The sequence below is a fragment of the Oncorhynchus mykiss genome, chromosome 7 (assembly GCF_057628025.1).
Source record: "Oncorhynchus mykiss isolate SJ-2025 chromosome 7, ASM5762802v1, whole genome shotgun sequence".
NCBI lineage: Eukaryota > Metazoa > Chordata > Actinopteri > Salmoniformes > Salmonidae > Oncorhynchus > Oncorhynchus mykiss.
This window is the reverse complement of record NC_143028.1, coordinates 36262228-36283652: the sequence shown is the minus strand read 5'-3', so window position 1 is coordinate 36283652 and position 21425 is coordinate 36262228. Positions and strand designations below refer to the sequence as shown.

The following is a 21425-nucleotide window of genomic DNA, read 5'->3' as shown; positions in this document are numbered from 1 at the left end:
TTACGATCCTAATAATTTACGCATGGATTTTCTTACAATCCTAATGATATGTACAGTACCAGTCAAAAGTTTGGACACACCTACTCATTCCAGGTTTTTACTTTTTATTTTATTTTTTAAAATTTATTTTTCTACATTGTAGAATAATAGTAAAGACATCAAAACTATGAAATAACACATATGGAATCATTTAGTAACCAAAAAAGTGTTAAACAAATCAAAATATTGATGACAGCGTTGCACAATCTTGGCATTCTCTCAACCAGCTTCATGAGATAGTCACCTGGAATGCATTTCAATTAACAGGTGTGTGCTTTGTTAAAAGTTCATTTGTGGAATTTCTTTCCTTAATGTGTTTGAGCCAATCAGTTGTGTTGTGACAAGGTATGGTTGGTATGCAGAAGATAGCCCTATTTGGTGAAAGACCAAGTCCATATTATGGCAAGAACAGCTCTAATAAGCAAAGAGAAATGACAGTCCATCGTTACTTTAAGATATAAAGGCCAGTCAATCTGGAAAATGTTAAGAACTTTGTAAGTTTCTTCAAGTGCAGTCGCAAAAACCATCAAGCATCATGGCTCTCATGAGGACTGCCACAGGAAAGAAAGACCCAGAGTTCCCTCTGCTGCAGAGGATAAGTTCATTAGAATAACTGCACCTCAGAAATTGCAGCCCAAATAAATGCTTCACAGAGTTCAAGTAACAAACACATCAACATCAACTGTTCAGAGGAGACTGCGTGAATCAGGCCTTCGTGGTTGAATTGCTGCAAAGAAACCACTACTAAAGGACACCAATAATAAGAAGAGACTTGCTTGGGCCAAGAAACACGAGCAATTGACATTAGACCGGTGGAAATCTGTCCTTTGGTCTGATGAGCCCAAATTTGAGATATTTGGTTCCAACCGCTGTCTTTGTGAGATGCAGAGTAGGTGAACAGATGATCTCTGCATGTGAGGTTCCCACTGTCAGGCATGGAGGAGGTGTGGGGGTGCTTTGCTGGTGACACTGTCAGTGATTTATTTAGAATTCAAGACACACTTAACCAGCATGGCTACCACAGCATTCTGCAGTGATACGCCATCCCATCTGGTTTGCGCTAAGTGGGACTATCATTTGTTTTTCAACAGGAAAATGACACAAGACACCTCCAGGCTGTGTAAGGGCTATTTGACCAAGAAGGAGAGTGATGGAGTGCTGCATCAGATGACATGGCCTCCACAAGCACCCGACTTCAACCCAATTGAGATGGTTTGGAATCAGTTGGACTGCAGAGTGAAGGAAAAGCAGCCAACAAGTGCTCAGCATATGTGGGAACTCCTTCAAGATGCTTCATGATTAACTACTCATGATGTGATTGTAATAACATACAGAAACTCAACTCCTTTGGTTCACCCAACCAAGAATACCTCATATGCCGACGGTATTCGCTCCCAAGATAATTCTCTTCGGTCATAGTCACAGCCGTGGATATACCCACTCAAGCCAATGACAGCCCTCAAGGAAATACACTGGACTTTATGCAAACTGGAAACCACATCCTGAAGCCACATTTATTGTAGCTGGGGATTTTAACAAAGCAAATTTGAGGAATACGCTACCGAAGTTATATCAACACATTGACTGTAATTTAGGGAAAACACAAGATTAGGGAAAACACTAGATCATTGCTTTTCACCTTTTCGAAATGCCTACAAAGTCCTCCCCCGCCATCCCTTCGGGAAATCAGATCATGGCTCCATTTTTCGCCTCCCTTCCTATAAGCAGAAGACTCCAACAGGAGGTACCCGTGCTAAGGTCTATTCAACGCTGCTCTGACCAATCGGGATCCATGCTTGAAGATTGTTTTTCATCACACGAACTGGGATATGATCCAGGTAGCCTCTGAGAATAACATGGACGCTTACACAGAAAAACAGTGACTGAGTTCATCAGGAAGTGTTTTGGGGATGATGTTCCCACAGTGACTTTTAAAACCTACCCAAACCATGAACCGTGGATAGATGGCAGCATTTGTGTAAAACTGAATGCGTGAACCACCACATTTAACCATACAAATAGGCAAAACGTCAGTACAGAGACAAAGTGGAGGTACATTTCAACAGCTCAGATGTGAAATGTACGTGGCAGGGTCTACAGACAATCAGATTACAAAGGGAAAACCAGCCACATCGCAGACACCGATGTCTTGCTCCCAGACAAGCTAAACACCTTCTTTGCCCGCTAAGAGGATAACACAGTGCCACCAATGTGGCCCACTCTCAAGGACTGTGGGCTCTCGTTCTCCGTGGCTGACACAAGGCTGCCGGCCCAGACGGCATCCCTAGCCGCGTCCTCCGAACATTTGCAGACCAGCTGGCTGGAGTGTTTACGGACATACTAAATCTCTCCCTATCCCATTCTGCAGTCCCCACTTGCTTCAAGATGTCCACCATTGTTCCTGTACCCAAGAAACAAAGGTAACTGAACTAAATGACTATCGCCCCGTAGCACTCACTTCTGTCATCATGAAGTGCTTTGAGGCTAGTTAAGGATCAAATCACCTCGAGGAATACCTTCGTCAGATTGCTGTTCATTGACTATAGCTCAGCCTTCAACACCATAGTAGCCTCCAAGCTCATTATTAAGCTCGGGGCCCTGGGTCTGAACCTTGCCCATGCAACTGGGTCCTGTACTTCCTGACGGGCTAGCCCCCAGGTGGTGAAGGTAGGAAACAACACCTCCACTGATCCTCAACACAGGGGGCCCACAAGGGTGCATGCTTAGCCCCCTCCTGTACTCACTGTTTACCCATGACTGCGTGGCCACGCCCTCCTCCAACTCAATCATTATGTTTGCAGATGACACAACAGTAGTATCAAATCAAATTAATTTGTATAGCCCTTCGTGCATCAGCTGATATCTCAAAGTGCTGTACAGAAACCCAGCCTAAAACCACAAACAGCAAGCAATACAGGTGTAGAAGCACCTGTAGTAGGCCTGATTACCAACAATGACGAGACAGCCTACAGGGAGGAGGTGAGGGCCCTGGTGGAGTGGTGCCAGGAAAATAACCTCTCTCTCAACGTCAACAAAACAAAGGAGATGATTGTGTACTTCAGGAAACAGTAGAGGGAGCACGCCCCTATCCACATTGACAGGACCTCAGTGGAGGAGGTGGAAAGCTTCAAGTTCCTCGGCGTACACATCACTGACAATCTGAATTGGTCCACCCACACAGACAGTGTGGTGAAGAAGGAGCAACAACGCCTCTTCCACCTCAGGAGGCTGAAGAAATTTGGCTTGGCCCCTAATACCCTCAGAAACTTTTACAGATGCACAATTGAGAGCATTCTAATGGGCGTTATCACAGGCTGGTACGCAACTGCATCACCCGCAACCGCAGGGCTCTCCAGAGGGTGGTAAGGTCTGCCCAACGCATTACCGGGGGCACACTGCCTGCCCTCCAGGGCACCTACAGCACCTGATGTCACAGGACAGCCAAAAAGATCATCAAGGACATCAACCACCCGAGCCACGGCCTGTTCACCCCGCTATCATCCAGAAGGGGAGGTCAGTACAGGTGCATCATAGCTGGGACAGAGAGACTGAAAAACAGCTTCTATCTTAAGGCCATCAGACTGTTAAAGAGCCATCACTAGCCGGCTACCACCCGGCAACTCAACCCATTACCTTAGAGGCTGCTGCCCTATATACATAGACATGGAATCACTGGCCACTTTAATAATGTTTACATACTGCTTTACTGATCTCATGTGTATATACTGTATTTAATTATACTGTATTTAGTCAATGCCACTGATCATCCTAATATTTATATATTTCTTAATTCCATTCTTTACTTTTAAATGTGTGTATTTTTGTGAATTGTTAGATACTACTGCACTGTTGGAGCTAGGAACACAAGCATTTCGCTATACCCGCAATAACATCTGCTAAAAATGTGTATGTGACCAATACATTTGATTTGGTTTAAAGACTGTGGGAAAAGCATTCCAGGTAAAGCTGGTTGAGAGAATGCCAAGAATGTGCAAAGCTCTCATCAAGGCAAAGGGTGGCTACTTTTTTGGTTACTACATTATTCCCTATGTGTTATTTCATCTTTTGATACCTTCACTATTATTATGCAATGTAGAAAATTGTAAAAATATAGAAAAACCCTCTAAAATGCCCTTTTGGCAGGTATCTGGCACCAAACTATCACCCTGAACACAAATAATTTGTACACAATACACAAATAGCTCCTTATTATAAGGTAAATTCCATTAGAGGAACAGGGGGAACAAGGAAGGCACACAGGAATTACAAACAGCACGGGAATTCTCACTGATGGGTGCAACGAATATAGCCTCTTACAAGGCATACCTCTAAATATGTTAATGAGACAGAGATTCTTTCTCTGCCCACATTTTCCCACAATGCACCATAATTCACAGTATGCTGCTGTAAATATACAGCTGTACAAATGCTGTAATTTGCCATTGAGACCCCATGATGCAAAGAGTTACAATAGCTTACTGTAAAAGTATTGCTGTGAATTTACAGCAATTTGTTAGTGTAAAGATGAAATAAGTTACGATGTTACGGTGCTTGATTCTCCTTTCCAATAAATATTAAGGTTCTTATTCTGGTGACATGATGATCGATGCTTGACTGCCGTTTGAAAAATACAAATATTCTCGCTCCTATCTATAATAATCTCATAATGTAGACTAGCCTACCTGTACTGTATCTGTGAGCTGTTGCCTAGAGTGCATGTTCCAAGACCAGAGTAGGCACATTTGCTATTTAACAAAACAGTTTTTGTGACAAAACTATTGGTAGAGTTGAAAATGTGATGGAAACAGTTTGAACTCTCAATTTTTTATTCAGTAGATGAAAACTTAAGCAAAAAAGTACATTTTGGGTGCAGTCATTTGCATATTTTCTTTATGTGGATTTGAAAATATTTGCATGAACATTTGTCAATAACAATATTTTTCTCAAATTTCACCTTCGTGAAATAGCAGAGCATAAGCGACATAAGCAGTCGCTTAGGGCCCCCGGCCGCAAAATATGTAGAATTGTAGAAAATGTGCTTTAAAACCACCACATCTTCTCTTTGCCCCATGGCAAAGTGCATCAAATTCCAGTAAATTAACTTTGAAACTGCATGTTTTATTTTTCCACTGTCAAGAGAGCGACCACTAAAATGTTTTACCCGCGAGGTGGGGGGGCCCCACACCAAATCTTGCTTAAGGGCCCCTAAAAAGCTAGGGCCAGCCCTGTGAAATAGAAATGAGGATGGGATGGTTGAAGGAAATATACCAGTCTAAATGATGACACGGCTAACCTCTACGGGATTGTTGCTATGGGCAGAAAGCTTAGATTGTTGTCAATCTAACTGCACTGTCCAATTTACAGTAGCTATTACAGTGAAATAATACCATGCTATTGTTTGAGGAGAGTGCACAATTATGAACTTAAAAATGTATTAACACACCAATTAGGCACATTTGGGCAGTCAAGATACAACATTTTGAACAGATATGCAATGGATCAGTCTAAAACTTTGCACATACACTGCTCCCATCTAGTGGCCAAAATCTAAATTGCGCCTGGGCTGGAAAAATACATTATGGCCTTTCTCTTGCATTTCAAAGATGATGGTATTATTTTTACCAGATCTAATGTGTTATATTCTCCGACATTAATTTCACATGTCCACCAACTTCAAAGTGTTTCCTTTCAGGTCCTGAGCTATAGGCAGTTAGATTTGAGGATGTCATTTTAGGCGCAAATTTAAAAAAGGGTTGGATCCTTGAGAGGTTTTAAAGGAAATATATTGGCCTATATGTTTTAATTTACTCTCAAAACAGTGGGATAGTCATATGACCATATTAGCAGAAGGAGTGCCCAGTTTAAAAAAATAAGTATGTCAAAAACACTTCCGGAAGAATTTGAGCTCTAATATTAGTCTGTCATCATTGTTGACAACACACATGACAATACGTTACATAAATGATAATTGGGCATAAATCAATTCACCAAAGACCAAGTAATTGTTAGGTTAGGCCTTCATGTTAGAGGACTTGCATAGACTTTATATTGTGATTCAGAAACAGACCCCATCTTTACACCACATAGGCCTACTCATACAGTCTGTGCTGTGGTCAAGTGTAGATAGATACATCTGTTGTTAAATGCAGTAGGAAATCCACATTTTTGCAAGCACATTATGGAAGACTGGTATGTATGATGGCCGGGCTGATAATATTTCACATATTGGGAAAATTGCAAAACCCAGTGAAGCAATAAATTAGTAAGCCTAAATCTGTCTAGAAATGCAATGTGTTTAATTTGTGTTTATCACTCATCTACATATAAATCCATAAATTAATTTATATCAAGATATGCATTTATTATTTATAAAGGGGTTTATAAGTAGGTTATTATTAATTTAAAGGTGGTTAATAATAATTGAATAAACATTTGTAACACATTGGTTGAGATTGTGCATGTATTTGGTGCTTGCAGAGTAGTGAGATGTTTCAACCAGTTTTATAACTGTTTATTACAGATGTTAAACCACTCTTTAAGTGAATAGTTAAACTAACTCTTTACAAATCCTTTTTGTATTTTCAAATTATTTTTATGATAGATCTATCATAATTCCATATCCACCAAAACATTCCGATTTTTAGAGAGGGAATAAATAAGTCTAGAGTGAATAGAAAGATCCAGGAAGTATTTATACATGGTATATATTTTTATAACGATTACAATGTATCTGTTGTGCTACAGTATTCTAATTTACTCCGTATGGTCCATAGACATTAGAACCAGGGTATGGGATGATCATTTCTTCAGAGGGCGCCTTTTTCTCTTCGGGAATCGCAACTTCATGACGTTTTGGGCAATCATGTGATTACACTCTGGTCGTTCCCAGGGTTCAGTGAGAGCTGCTTGCCCCACCCCATCTCTTCAACGCGATATATCTCAATGTACAATTCTCAGAGAAAATGTTTTAAAAAATACTACAAAATACTTAAAAGAAACGAATCTATTCACATTTATTCAAGAGCAGATCTGGACTTTACATTCAAAAAAAAGAAAGAACTGTCACCGTTCTATAAATGATTAGGCTATATATTGCAGTATGTTCATATTATACACATATGGCCAGCCAGCCCATCTACCATACGAATTCAAAAGGGATATAAAGCTTAGACTGACAGCATGCTCTACCCGCGAGAAACGGGAACATAACGGAGGATTTTCATAAATATATCTGACTCTGGAAAATTGTATTTATTGCATAAAAGAAGCCCTATTGGAGTCATTGTTTGCCCAGAGAAGCTTACCGATGTGAGGAGAAATACAATTTACAGCGGCAAAGAAAAAGACCGAGAGAAAGGCCCTTTTGATCTGGACAAACCCCAAAAGCAACCAACATCTGTGACGAGGAGGGAAAATAAATTAATATCATTGACTAAAACAGGATACAGTTGACACGGTTACGTTTTGTCCTGGATTTAAAAGACATTTGGATGAAGAAGGAAGGGTCGGCGTAGTGATCCACATGCCGTCATTTTAGTGGAAATATTAATTTTGTCTTTTTTTATCCCCCTATCTGCTCGGCCCGTCTCGCTGGGGTTGAGGACGGATTGCAAAATAAAAAGGGAAATACGCTTTGATGGAACAGCAAATGTTTTGAATGTCAGTAGTCAGAATTCTACCAGTGAAACCGATGATGGGTTCAAGAGGAGACATTTGCTAGGATTCAGTGTGGATTTCAGCTCCACTGCAAGACGTCGTGGGAATCCCGACTCGAGAGACCATTTATGTACATTGTAGCGCTGAAGAATCATATTCACATTGAAATTAATATTGATGTCTTCATTGTGGATTGACAGTGAAAACCTTATAGGAATCAGCCGTCTGAGAGGGCGGTCCGGGTATCTTCATTAGCACCACTACTCCGTTCTCCCTGAATGATCTATTGTAGCCGATAGATAATTAACAATAATATGTGACTACGTCTGTGGAGGCCTTGATCGTCTACAGGTTACAGTGGTTTTATTCTGCAACTGGCAATATAAATGTCACCCATTTTGAGCAAGGTGCTCTTCTCCTGGGCCAATTTAGGAATCTAGATTTTTTCTATTATATTAAACCCCCCCCTCCCCCCTCCCCCCCCCACCCCTTCCCCGAACCTTTTTGCTGGGTTTTTGGGAAGATGGGTTGTTTGGGCAATAGTAAGACCGAAGACCAACATAATGAGGAGAAAGCACAGAGGGAAGCAAACAAAAAGATAGAGAAACAGCTTCAAAAAGACAAACAGATATACCGAGCAACTCACCGGCTACTACTATTGGGTATGTTTCTGACATGTTCAAGTTATTGATAAATAGTTTCCATCCTTTGCTATTGTGGCATTTGAGGGTGGCAAACGTCTAACATTGTAAATGACTATTTACATTTTATTTTATTTTATGTAGGCCTATATTCCTCCTAGGTAGGCCATTGCACAAAGACCATTACATTTGTTTTATTGGAGTGGGTTTTACCTTTGGTTGTGCTGACATTTTCGATAGGAGTTTGTTCTTGTAACAGGCCTACCACTGTCAACACTTGTGTCCTGTCATTTTAAGCACTCTGCACAGCTGGACACGAAAAGCCAACAACACCATTGCACCCCTATTTGCAACAGTGTTTATTTTTCCAGAGCAAAATTGTTGCATGCGATTCTACCCGACTAGGGGAATTATTGCTTGTGGTGTAGGCATAGCAATGTGTGTCTCTAGGACTGATTTCTGAAGAGATTAACCTACAAATATTAGGCCTCAGGAGTGTGCCGTTTTCATCATCATACACTACGTTCTCCTTTGAATTGCTTTTAATCGTAATTGTTGCGAATACCAGCACTGACTTAGTTGACAAGGCCTAGGGTGACGCATTGCATCAAGTTGCTCCTACCCATGTAAAAACACTGTAATAACTCAAGTAACACATTGTATTATCATGTTACAGTACATAGTAATTGCTTTATAATTGTATAGTAATGGAGTTTGTTCTTATTCCACAAGTCCAGTATAACTGTATTGTGTGGGTTATAATGTCTGGAAGTGACAGCTACAATGCTGTGTTCTTTCACATAGACAGATGATGAGTGTTTTCTTGACTTATAACTCTAGAAAACTTGATCAATCATGTAATACCAAAATAGGACCTCCAAACTAACAGTTTTTCTTTAATTGGGTTGATTTGGCAGAGCCCTCGTCATCATTGGCATACAGAAAAAAATGGAATCATGTTCTACGACCTTATTAGGCCTAATAACAATGTAAACCTTGATTCCTGTCTGAAGTGACAATGACTAGGAACAACATTTTTTTTTAAACAATCAAAAACAACATTATTCATGCACTGCAATAATTAACTTTTGGATACATGAACTCAACAAAACTATGTTCACCGTATGAAACAAAAATACAATTTCAAAGCTGCATACTTATTCAAATACACTTTTCTTTGCTGCACAGTAATAGGGATGAAAAAAATAAGACCAAAATAATCTGTAAAAAGGGGCTCAGGCCCAAGTTAGGATGTGGTCTGTTTTCCTTTCATTTAGCAAGTAGCATGTTGTTAGCACAAAGGAGCAGCGTTTGTTCTCTCTGTTCCATTATGGGTGGCGACTGTATGACTGTTCCGAATATTCCCAGCATTCCATGCCCCGTGGTTAGTGGACAGTCATCACTAGGGCCAGGAGTTTCTCCTGACCATGTGGTCTGGCCAGGAACAACTCTGGGCCCTTAGTTGTAGGTTGTAACATGGTTGGAGACTAAAGTGATGTGTGATTTACATGCCTAGAATTGACCTCAATAGAATTGATATTGCTCTAAAGAGACCACTGTCAAGTGAGGTGTTTTTTAAACCTACATCTTCCTCTTTTCTCTGTTTGCAGGTGCTGGTGAATCTGGGAAGAGCACGATAGTCAAACAGATGCGAATATTGCATGTGAATGGCTTCAATGCAGAGTAAGTATTGTTTTTCCCAATTTCATTAATCTTTGCAGAACCGTGCCAAGCACATATTATTTAGTCGGAGCCACTTGAAAGCCATAGGGGTCTTACTCCATTTATATTACACAGGTTTGAACTCTAAACTGGTAACCAATGTCCTAGGATTCTCAGGTTGATTATTCGCTCCGGGCTACAAATGCATTTTGTTTTTTGACGAACTTTTTATTTTTGGGTTTACAGGTACAAAAGCAATCAAAGAAATACATACAAAGATAACCCAAACCCACAATTGCGTCCCATCCCAGGAACTATATGAATGTTTGTCGCCAGAAAGACTAGGTGTTAGTTATGCCTGTAAACTCTGCTTGAGTTAATTGATCATATTTACAACGTTTATTGGTCTAAGAATGGCCTATTTTATAAACCGTTTTTAAACAACAAGTGGTTGGTAAGCTCCAAAAGTACAACAGGTCCTTGAAGTTGTTTTTAAGTAGTTTGAAATCACATGCACAGCTTACTCCTCCTCTGTTCGTGCTATTGTGTCTTTTATAGCAAATTCTGAAGTTTTTGCTTTCTCTCATTTCTTTTCATAGTCACTATAGCATGTGCTATAGTACGCCAACATCAATACTGTAGAACCTTAAGAAAAACTGAACTTTAGGCACTGAAAAACTAAGAAAAACTGTCATTTGCCTCAGGCTTTTGTTTCCCCCAACAATATGAGTTCATGCAGGCTTCATTTCTGTGGATTCTCACTGCTCATGTACAAAATGATTCTGATCATTCCAGAACTACAATAATCAACAGTGTTTCTGCTGCAGTCATTTATCTGTGGCGCTGGGCCACAGCAAAATCATTGCCACCACTCCCAAAAATATGGAACGTGAAAAAAGGAAAAAATAGTGACATAAGGTGGTTTTGGTGAGAAATACCGGCAGGAGACATGTAGTGTAACCCCGGGTGGTGTTTTTTCCCAAGTTACCCTAATATTATATTCACTGTGTTTATGCAAGTTTTTTTTAGGACATAATATTCATCAATATAATGCTAACTAGTTAAAAGATCACATTTGGTATCTAGCTAATGATTAGCTCAATAAGGTAAATGCAGATAAGCAACCCAATGTTCCAGCCTATTTATTTATAGCCACTATACTGCTATCAGTTGGGCTTAGGGTTGGGCGATGTCAACCTTTGTCCCATCGTGATTAAGTATCTATAAAACATTGTGATATACAATGGTATCGCACCCTATTGCCCCCCCCCCCCCCCCCCCAAAAAATACAATTAAAACAAAGACAGCTAAAAAGGACCACTAGCATGAGCTCACATGCTTATGGGAAGGACGGGGGGAATCATTCTATTTTGGAGCCAAATCTTTTTTAGTAGCCTATTCCTGATGTTGATTAAGGCAGCCCTCAGCACTTCTCTGATTCAGAGGGGTTGGGTTAAATGCTAAAGACACATTTCAGTTGAATGCATTGAGTTGTACAACTGAGTAGGTATCCCCCTTTCGCTTTCCTTTTTTTAGTAGCCGATTGGAGATGTATCTCTGTGTGTGCCTACGTGAAAGACGGCCTCGTTGGGCTGTGCGTCGTGTGATGGGTTGTAAATCATTCAGGACCCGGCTGCAGAGCAGGCTACTCTGCTGTCCCCAGAACTGGATAATTATTCAATGATTCTTATTAAGCCTAGGCTTCTATACATTTTCTCAGAAGCTTTGCTGTGATAGAGACTTGACTATAGACTCTGACTTTCAAAATTGTTCCAATTACACACTTTTTATTAGAGTAGCCTATTTGGAAAATACTATTCATAACTTTAACTTGTCTTAATGCTTTTGATAGGCTATTTTAATGAGTACGATTTGGCTTTTGTCCATTTGGTTCTCAACAGCAAGGAGGAGGGACACATGCATCCTTCCTTTTATAATAGACTTAAGCTTTGCTCAACTGTAAGGCTTGTTCAAACGACTCGTTGGATTTTTCTATCTTTGCTATTCTTTGTTCTACTTCTCTCATTTATTACCTTAGGCCTATCATGTTTTTAGGTTATTCAAAAACATCTTAACTTTCGGAGAACTCCGTTAGATGAATCCATTGTTTGATCATGAAGTAGCACAGCGAGAGGCGGCGGGAGAAAGCCAGCATGTTTAAAAACTTAAGTCATATTCTTATCAAATGGAGAGAAAATACAAAAGTAGTCTTTTCAAATAATTACACACCGGAGTGACCGCTGTAAAAAAAAAATTGAAATAGGCTTCGGCTATATGGCCCAGATCGTCCGGCATTGAGAGAGAGGGAAAACCAATATTATCTGACAGGACATTTTTGCGCCACTTTGGTGAATATCTTAGCTCTGTCCACATTGTTCTCTTGCATTCTGTTTATTGTTTATAACATATTTATTGAAATAGGTTATGCAGGCTATAGCAAAGGAATAGGCCCTGCTGCAGGCTGCCTGGTCAGCGCTTTAATGCGTGGTGCCAGTCAAGTTGAAAAACAGTGCCTTCAGAAAGTATTAACACCACTTGACTTTTTCCACTATTTTGTTGTGTTACAACCTGAATTGAAAATGGATTAAATTGCGATTTTAATGTCACTGGCCTACATACAATACCCCATCATGTCAAAATGGAATTATGTTTTTTAGACATTTTAGCAAATTTAATAAAAAATGTCAAATTAAAATGTCTTGAGTCAATAAATATTCAACCGCGTTGTTATCCAAGCCTTATTAATAGGTGCAGGAGTAAAAATGTGCTTAACAAGTCACATAATAAGTTGCATGGATTTTGAATGACTACCTCATCTCTGTACAACACCCATACAATTACTGTATCTGTAAGGTCCCTCAGTCGAGCAGTGAATTTCAGACACAGATTCAACCACAAAGACCAGGGATGTTTTCTAATGCCTTGCAAAGAAGGGCACCTATTGGCAGTTAAAAGAAAAGTAAAAAAAACAGACACTGAATATCCCTTTCAGCATGGTAAAGTTATTAATTACACTTTGGATGGTGTATCAATACACCCAGTCACTACAAATATACAGGGGGCCTTTCTAACTCAGTTGCCAGAGAGGAAGAAAACCACTCAGGGATTTCACCATAAGGCCAATGGTGAATTTAAAACAGTTACAGAGTTTAATGGCTGTGATAGGAGAAAACTGAGTATGGATCAACATTGTAATTACTCCACAATAATAACCTAAATTACACTGAAAAGAAGGAAGCCTGTACAGAATACAAATATTCCAAAACATGCATCCTTATTGCAACAAGGCACTTAAGTAATACTGCAAAAAATATGGCAAAGAAATTAACTGTATGTTTTGGGAAAATCCAACATAATACATCACTGTGTACCAGTCTTCATATTTTCAAGCATGGTGGTGGCTGCATCATGTTATGGGTATGTTGTCATTGGCAAGGACTAGGGATTTTTTTAGGATAAAAATAAACAGAATAGAGCTAAGCATAATCTTAGAGGAAAAGCAGTGTGCAACAGACACTGGGAGACAAGTTCACCTTTCAGCAGGAAAATAACCAAATATGTGCTTACCAAGACGACATTGAATGTTCCTAAGTGGCCTAGTTATAATTTTGACTTAAATTGGCTTGAAAATCTATGGCAAGACTTGAAATGGCAAGACTTGAAAATGGCTGTGTAGCAATGGTCAACAACCAACTTGACAGAGCTTGAAGAATTCAAATAATAATAATGTGCAAATATTGTTCAATCCAGGTGTACAAAGCTCTTAGAGACCTACCCAGAAAGACTCAGGGCCGTAATCACTTCCAAAGGTGATTCTAACATGTATTGACACAGGGGTGTGAATGCTTATGTAAATAATATTTCTGTATGTCATTTTCACTTTGTCCTTATGGGGTATTGGTGTATCGATTTAATCCATTTTGAATTCAGGCTGTAATACAGCAAAATGTGGAATAAGTCAAGGTATATGAATACTTTCTGAAGGCACTGTAGGCTGTACATCGTCTGTCACATCACAATGTCGTCACCATCGACGATGGCTGTCAATCATCTTCGATATCCAATACTATCGGAATATTGCCCAACCCTAGTTGATAATGCTTATTGCTAATAGCATACCTGATAATATGGACCATACATAGTCAATATGCATGGTCCAATATGTTAGAATCATTTAAACAAGTCATTTTACCCGTATGTTTTTGGGCTCATTTCTGGAGGGGGAAATTATATTTTAGATGGCGTCAGCATCATTTTATTTGAATTAATTTTGGAGTAGAATGTCCTTTTTTAAAAAGTCACCAGAAGTGAGTTTCTCAGTCCTTTCTACTACATTTTCTATTTCTTCCCCTACTGCTACAATTTTTTTCTCCAGAGGAAACACATAAGTCAAAAGGCCTTGGCTTTTACTGATGATGGGAAAAATTATTAATATTTTTGACAATATGTCGTATCGTATTGTTTTGACTATCGCAGTATTATTTTTGCAAGTTACCTGTACCTGCACCAAAACTCCAGTATTTGTCCTTCATAGCTTGTTCTCATCTTCTTTTTAAATAGGTAGCCATATTTTTCCCCCAGCACCCCTATTTCCATGACTGATCAAAAAGCTCTCTCTTGTCCCGCTGCAGCAGGCATATAATAAGCAATATGTTCGGAAGATCGAATCGCAATACAATATAGAACCGCGATACATCGCATCGGCACCTAAGAATAGTGATTAACATCGTATCGTGAGGTCCCTGGGAATTCACAGCCCTATTGGCTTCCACATATGGCTAAATAAGATCAGATCATTGTCCAAAGGAGAAATTTGTCTCGTGTATGTGCGTACACACACCACTGCTCACACATTAAATGCATGTCATATAATACAGATCACCTAATACAAAGCACAATTTCAAAACATATACCTTAGTAGGTAAACATTACACACCGACACACTTGCAGACAAACACTTGTGCACACACAGATCAGTCAGTCTATAACAGGGACCTTTATACAGATTGTCTTGATGGTCAATTCAGGACAGATGTTGTGTGTTTAGTGTTCCACAGCCGTACACCCCGGTGTAGCCTATTGATAAATACTTGCTTCGGTTCAGGGTTGTTGCCTCTGCTTTGCCCTTCAGACCAGAATGTTTTTCCTACCTACTGAAAGGGGGATGGGTAGTGCCAGTCAGTGCTAGGTCCTGGAGAGCAGGATGAGGAGGACGGAAGGAGATGGAGGTGGGGAGTGACAGAATAATAGGGAGAGGGGATAAGAATGGAGGAGCAGATAGAGGAGAAGAGTGATATGGCAGAGGTGAGAAGAGATTGGTATGGCAGTTACTATTTATTTTTTAACGGTTGTTTTCGGGGTCTTCGTATGAGGAATGTGGTGGAGTCTCCTCTCAGTCATCCAGTACACTGCTCTTACTTGCTCACGGCAACTCCTAAATTCCTTCAACCCAGCTACACAGAGACTGATGAAATGCATGAAGAATGCGCTATGTATCTGTCCGTCTATCCAAATTACGTTGTCTCTCCGTCATCCATCAACGCATGAGCCCCATAGCAAAACCATTGGCTCAATTTTTGATGGATATGAAATCTGTGTGGTTGGGCCCTTTTTTGGGGGGAGGTTTGCAGACTTCAGCCATGAGTAAAGATTGCCAATCTGCCATTCTACTTTTCAGGGTGTTACTATACCTTTATGTTGATTTTGATTCTATTTGGTCACTGACTTCCTAATTTTCATGCTTCTCAGGGAGAAAAAACAGAAAATTCAAGACATAAAAAATAATATAAAGGAAGCTATTGAGGTAAGTAATTGGTACTGTTTTCTGCTGTTTTCCTCCCTCTTATATGAGTAGTCAGTACTAGTAGCCCAATAGAGGACATTTTTCAAATGTTTTGATGTATCGATTTTGAAAAGAATATTTAAGTTTTTCTCAGTATTGTTTTTATTTTTTATTTTTTAAAGCAATGTCTTTCTATTTTTCCTTAATTTCAGACTATAGTGACAGCCATGAATACACTCACACCCCCAGTCCGGTTAGCCAACCCAGCACACCAGTTCCGAATCGAATACATCCTGAACCTAGTAAATCAGAAGGATTTTGAGTTTACATTGGTAAGTACTTTTCGAGTAGAAGAAAATCGCACACTATCCCTGTCATGTTAGCATGTTTCAGTTTTTTTTTCTGACGGTGCACGTCAGGTAGCCTGCAGTAAAAGACCACATGGACCACACTCACTTGATGAGTAGCTTTGTAAAACCTGTAGATTTGTGTCTTTAGCTCAGTGGGCTAAAACAGTCTGGTTTGAACTAATTGGATACTGTTGTCTTAATCAGAGTTCATGTCCCAAAGGATCATCTCCATCTCAAAGATTTCAAACTGTTGAAACTATGAATATTAGTCAAACTGGCTGCTAACTTGATATAGGTCTACGTTTTTGAATTTCAAAAGGAAGAACTCTTAAGATGAGGCAGGATGGATTAGGCCCAGTCAGTGAATGGGAGGAATGGGTAAATATGTGAAAATACTGGATTATAAATTGTGCCTTCCTGTGTTATACTTACGCTAAAATGTTTATTATATTCTACTGAGCCATTTGCTTCATGTTCCTATTCTTATATTTTGTTCTTTCTTATTGTTGTTGCATTGTTGAGAAGGAACCTGCAAGTAAGCATGTCGTTGGGCAATGTATGCCGTGCGTATTCCGTACATGTTATTTATAAAACTTGAAACTTGGGCCAATAACTTCCTAGTGGAACATCACATCAGTCATGGTAGCTACGACAGTATGGTGTCTGTCTGTCTGCCTGTCTGTCTGTCTGTTTTGTGGTTCAGTAATTAGCAGGTGTACTCCCCTTGGGATGCTCACAATTGAATGAGGCTCTCACCTGAGAGATGCATGGCCGGTGCCTGTTAACACTGATTGTGTTTAACAACACTAAATGGGTCTGATGGGAGTTCCCCTCTAAAACACCAGGACCCTCAGGGATTCACTCCAAACTGTATGTTCCCAGGGTAGACATGCGTGCAGACCGGCAGGGTAGGCAGGCAGACAGGCAGGGTAGGCAGGCAGACCGGCAGGGTAGGCAGGCAGACCGGCAGGGTAGGCAGGCAGACCGGCAGGGTAGGCAGGCAGGCAGGCAGACAGCCAGGCATGTAAACATGTTCAATGCAAGTAAGCCAGAAATTCCAATCCAGATTAAATGTAATTTCTAAAGTGATGTATGACCAATATGTAATAACGTTTTCTGATTCTGAATCAGAAGATACAACTAGGGCAGGCACAAATACCGTGGTTATGGATGAAGTAAAATAACTGTCATAACTGTTTTAAAAAATAAATATATACTCAGTGTACACAACATTAGGAACAGCTGCTCTTTCCATGACATAGACTGACCAAGTGAAAGCTATGATTCCTTATGGATGTCACTTGTTAAATACACTTCAATCAGTGTAGATGAAGGGGAGGAAACAGGTTAAAGAAGGATTTTTAAGCCTTGAGACAATTGAGACATGGAATGTGTATGTGTGCCATTCAGAGGGTGAATGGGCAAGATAAAATATTTAAGTGCCTTTGAATGTGGTATGTTAATAGGTGCCAGACACAGCGGTTTGAGTGTGTCAAGAACCGCAACGCTGCTGGGTTGTTAACGCTCAACTTTGTCCCGTGTGTATCAAGAATGGTTCACCACCCAAAGGACATCCAGCCAACTTGACACAACTATGGGAAGCATTGGAGTCAACATGGGCCAATATCCCTGTGGAACGCAGGAGAGTCCATGCCCCGATGATATATACCTTATTTTTGGGGGAGACAACAGCTGACTGAAGATGGGATGGCCGGGCATTCATGCGGTTGAGGCAGTTTCTGCGATAACATGGACTCTTAACAACATGATGAAACTTTGTTGCCTCTTGCTGAAATAAGCAAGGTGTTAAAGCAAACAATGAATAGAATGGGCTTAGAACCTCTAACCCTGGCAATGGTAAAAAAAAATAATTTAATGGTAAACTCATAGAAGCGGTAAAGAGGTCAATCGAACTCGACCAAAACAATGAAATTGCAATGGAAACACGTGGGGTTACGCCCGTGGGGGAAAGATAATGATACTCATTGCCCCCCCAGCAAAAATAAGTCTACATTTAGGCTGTTGTTTTAATGTGTATAATGCTTGTACGGATGTCAACCCCAACACAAGCAGATGTTCATGTCATCGTTACCAATCAACTGCTTTACAGTTAAAAAAAGAAAAAAAAGACTGATTGTCATCACTAATTTCTGTACTCTAGCTATGCCAGCCAGCGTATACGAACGAGAGTTAGCGTTTAGCAGTCACTTCTTCTAAACCTGAAAAGGGACGACTACTACATGTTATGCAGCGAAAACTGCCAAATATATCCAAATCGGACTTAAGTAAGGACATTGTTGGCCTGTTACAATAAAACAAAATCTTGACGGATTTGACGAATATCCACTTTGTTGGATCAGATTTGTTGAAGGTGCGCCAATCTGGTCAATGGAACGTCTGCGTTCCATTGACTCCTTTAACGCATCTATGGGTACAATCGCAATGGCTGCCTGGTACGGTGATGCAATCATTTCCGACGGTAATATAGAATGTTCATTCAAATGATGTCGACTGATGTGGCTCATGCCACGGAATGTAGTTTTTGTAATGTCCGCTGAGTTGAATCAACAAATCATAGCAGATATTGGTGCGTGCCATTCCTGCTTTTACTTCCTGCTTTTACTTCCTGCTTTTACTTCCTGCTTTTACTTCCTGCTTTTACTTCCTGCTTTTACTTCCTGCTTTTACTTCCTGCTTTTACTTCCTGCTTTTACTTCCTGCTTTTACTTCCTGCTTTTACTTCCTGCTTTTACTTCCTGCTTTTACTTCCTGCTTTGCTCCTACGGTTAGCCTACATTCGCAATGGCCGCCAATCCACCCCATTAGGCCATCATCGACTTGAATGCCATCATTGATTTCTACGGCAGCACATAGTCAGGAGTGGAGGAAAGGAGAAGGGTTATGACAGAGACCGCGGTCATTCGGTTGGCCAATTACCGTCATCCAGAATTCCATGACCATCACAGCCCTAGTTACAACATTAGGTTAGAGTTTGCCCTTCTTTCTATAGATTTGGAGATATTTTATATGGTCTGTTGCTGTGCCAAGGGAATCTATGTCAATATGGGGGATTGGAATGTCTGTGGCTATTGACTACTCTGAAGCGTCTAATGCATTACATTAATGTGGGTTTGTGTGTGTTTTAGGCAGAGAAGGACTATCTGATAGGCCTCTGCCTCCTCCCTCCCTCTCCCCCCCCCCCCCCCCCCCCCCCCCTCCCATCTCCTGGCCCTAGGCTAGGGCCTACCAGGAACCAGTCTGACTGGTTCGCTCTGCCTGCCGCTCCGCTCTGCTTGGGCTTCTGACAGGGAACAGGGAGACTGACGGGGGGAAGAAACCCTGTAGAGAAGGAGAGGGCTGCTGAGCTTCGCTGATGTCCTGAATATACTTTATCCAGTGTTTTCCTTACCATTGTACAGCCCCCAACCCTTAAAGAGTTTGGCTTATTCTATGTAACGGCCTTGCGTCTCAGTAAAATTCTGTCCGTGTCTCAGTGAATTTGCTGAACCTCTATGTTAATTTTCCTCAGATGTATCCTCTCCTCGCTGTCTGTCTGTCCTCAGCTGTGTAGCTGATGGGATACCTTGTGAATAGGGACAGAAGTTTTAGCCTACCTGGTTAGGCAACGTGGTTAGGTGAAACACCTGGCCCTGCTACTGAATCACTAGCATTCAAATGCTCGTTGATTTACCACAAAACTGAATGTCAGGATTGCAGTGTGTTCAGAGTGAGACTGACAGATAGTAACATTTCTGTTTTGTTTGCATGTTGGTAGTTATATCAATTGTCATGTAGGCCTTTGTCTTACTATTATCAAATCAAATTGTATTAGTCACGTGTGCCGAGTACAACAGGTGTAGAGCTTACAGTGAAATGCTTACTTACGAGCCCTTAACCAACAATGCAGTTAAAAAAAAATATGGATAAGAATAAGAAATAAATAGCAGCAGTAAAATAACAATAGCGAGACTATATACAGTGCCTTGCGTAAGTATTCGGCCCCCTTGAACTTTGCGACCTTTTGCCACATTTCAGGCTTCAAACATAAAGATATAAAACTGTATTTTTTTGTGAAGAATCAACAACAAGTGGGACACAATCATGAAGTGGAACGACATTTATTGGATATCTCAAACTTTTTTAACAATTCAAAAACTGAGAAATTGGGCGTGCAAAATTATTCAGCCCCTTTACTTTCAGTGCAGCAAACTCTCTCCAGAAGTTCAGTGAGGATCTCTGAATGATCCAATGTTGACCTAAATGACTAATGATGATAAATACAATCCACCTGTGTGTAATCAAGTCTCCGTATAAATGCACCTGCACTGTGATAGTCTCAGAGGTCTGTCAAAAGCGCAGAGAGCATCATGAAGAACAAGGAACACACCTGGCAGGTCCGAGATACTGTTGTGAAGAAGTTTAAAGCCGGATTTGGATACAAAAATATTTCCCAAGCTTTAAACATCCCAAGGAGCACTGTGCAAGCGATAATATTGAAATGGAAGGAGTATCAGACCACTGCAAATCTACCAAGACCTGGCCGTCCCTCTAAACTTTCAGCTCATACAAGGAGAAGACTGATCAGAGATGCAGCCAAGAGGCCCATGATCACTCTGGATGAACTGCAGAGATCTACAGCTGAGGTGGGAGACTCTGTCCATAGGACAACAATCAGTCGTATATTGCACAAATCTGGCCTTTATGGAAGAGTGGCAAGAAGAAAGCCATTTCTTAAAGATATCCATAAAAAGTGTTGTTTAAAGTTTGCCACAAGCCACCTGGGAGACACACCAAACATGTGGAAGAAGGTGCTCTGGTCAGATGAAACCAAAATTGAACTTTTTGGCAACAATGCAAAATGTTATGTTTGGCGTAAAAGCAACACAGCTCATCACCCTGAACACACCATCCCCATTGTCAAACATGGTGGTGGCAGCATCATGGTTTGGGCCTGCTTTTCTTCAGCAGGGACAGGGAAGATGGTTAAAATTGATGGGAAGATGGATGGAGCCAAATACAGGACCATTCTGGAAGAAAACCTGATGGAGTCTGCAAAAGACTTGAGACTGGGACAGAGATTTGTCTTCCAACAAGACAATGATCCAAAACATAAAGCAAAATCTACAATGGAATGGTTCAAAAATAAACATATCCAGGTGTTAGAATGGCCAAGTCAAAGTCCAGACCTGAATCCAATTGAGAATCTTTCGCAAGGCACTGTACATGGGGGTACCGGTACAGAGTCAATGTGCAGGGCACCGGTTAGTTGAGGTAATATGTACATGTAGGTAGAGT

At 40.5% G+C, this 21425-nt stretch overlaps 1 protein-coding gene across 3 annotated transcripts in view; it reads left to right on the top strand.

The window, feature by feature from the left end:
* LOC110527780 (guanine nucleotide-binding protein G(s) subunit alpha) overlaps positions 1 to 21425 on the top strand; it is a 48836-nt gene that overhangs the window by 6058 nt on the left and 21353 nt on the right. The window contains exons 1-4 of one of the 3 annotated variants that reach the window (XM_090240809.1): positions 6926 to 8357; positions 9947 to 10019; positions 15747 to 15801; positions 15993 to 16112. In XM_090240809.1, coding sequence (XP_090096935.1) covers positions 8219 to 8357; positions 9947 to 10019; positions 15747 to 15801; positions 15993 to 16112 — 387 coding nt within the window. In that variant the 5' untranslated portion in view covers positions 6926 to 8218. Of the gene's footprint in view, positions 1 to 6925; positions 8358 to 9946; positions 10020 to 15183; positions 15303 to 15746; positions 15802 to 15992; positions 16113 to 21425 lie in introns of those variants that run through there. The other 2 variants (XM_090240808.1, XM_090240810.1) reach the window with 2 other exon arrangements.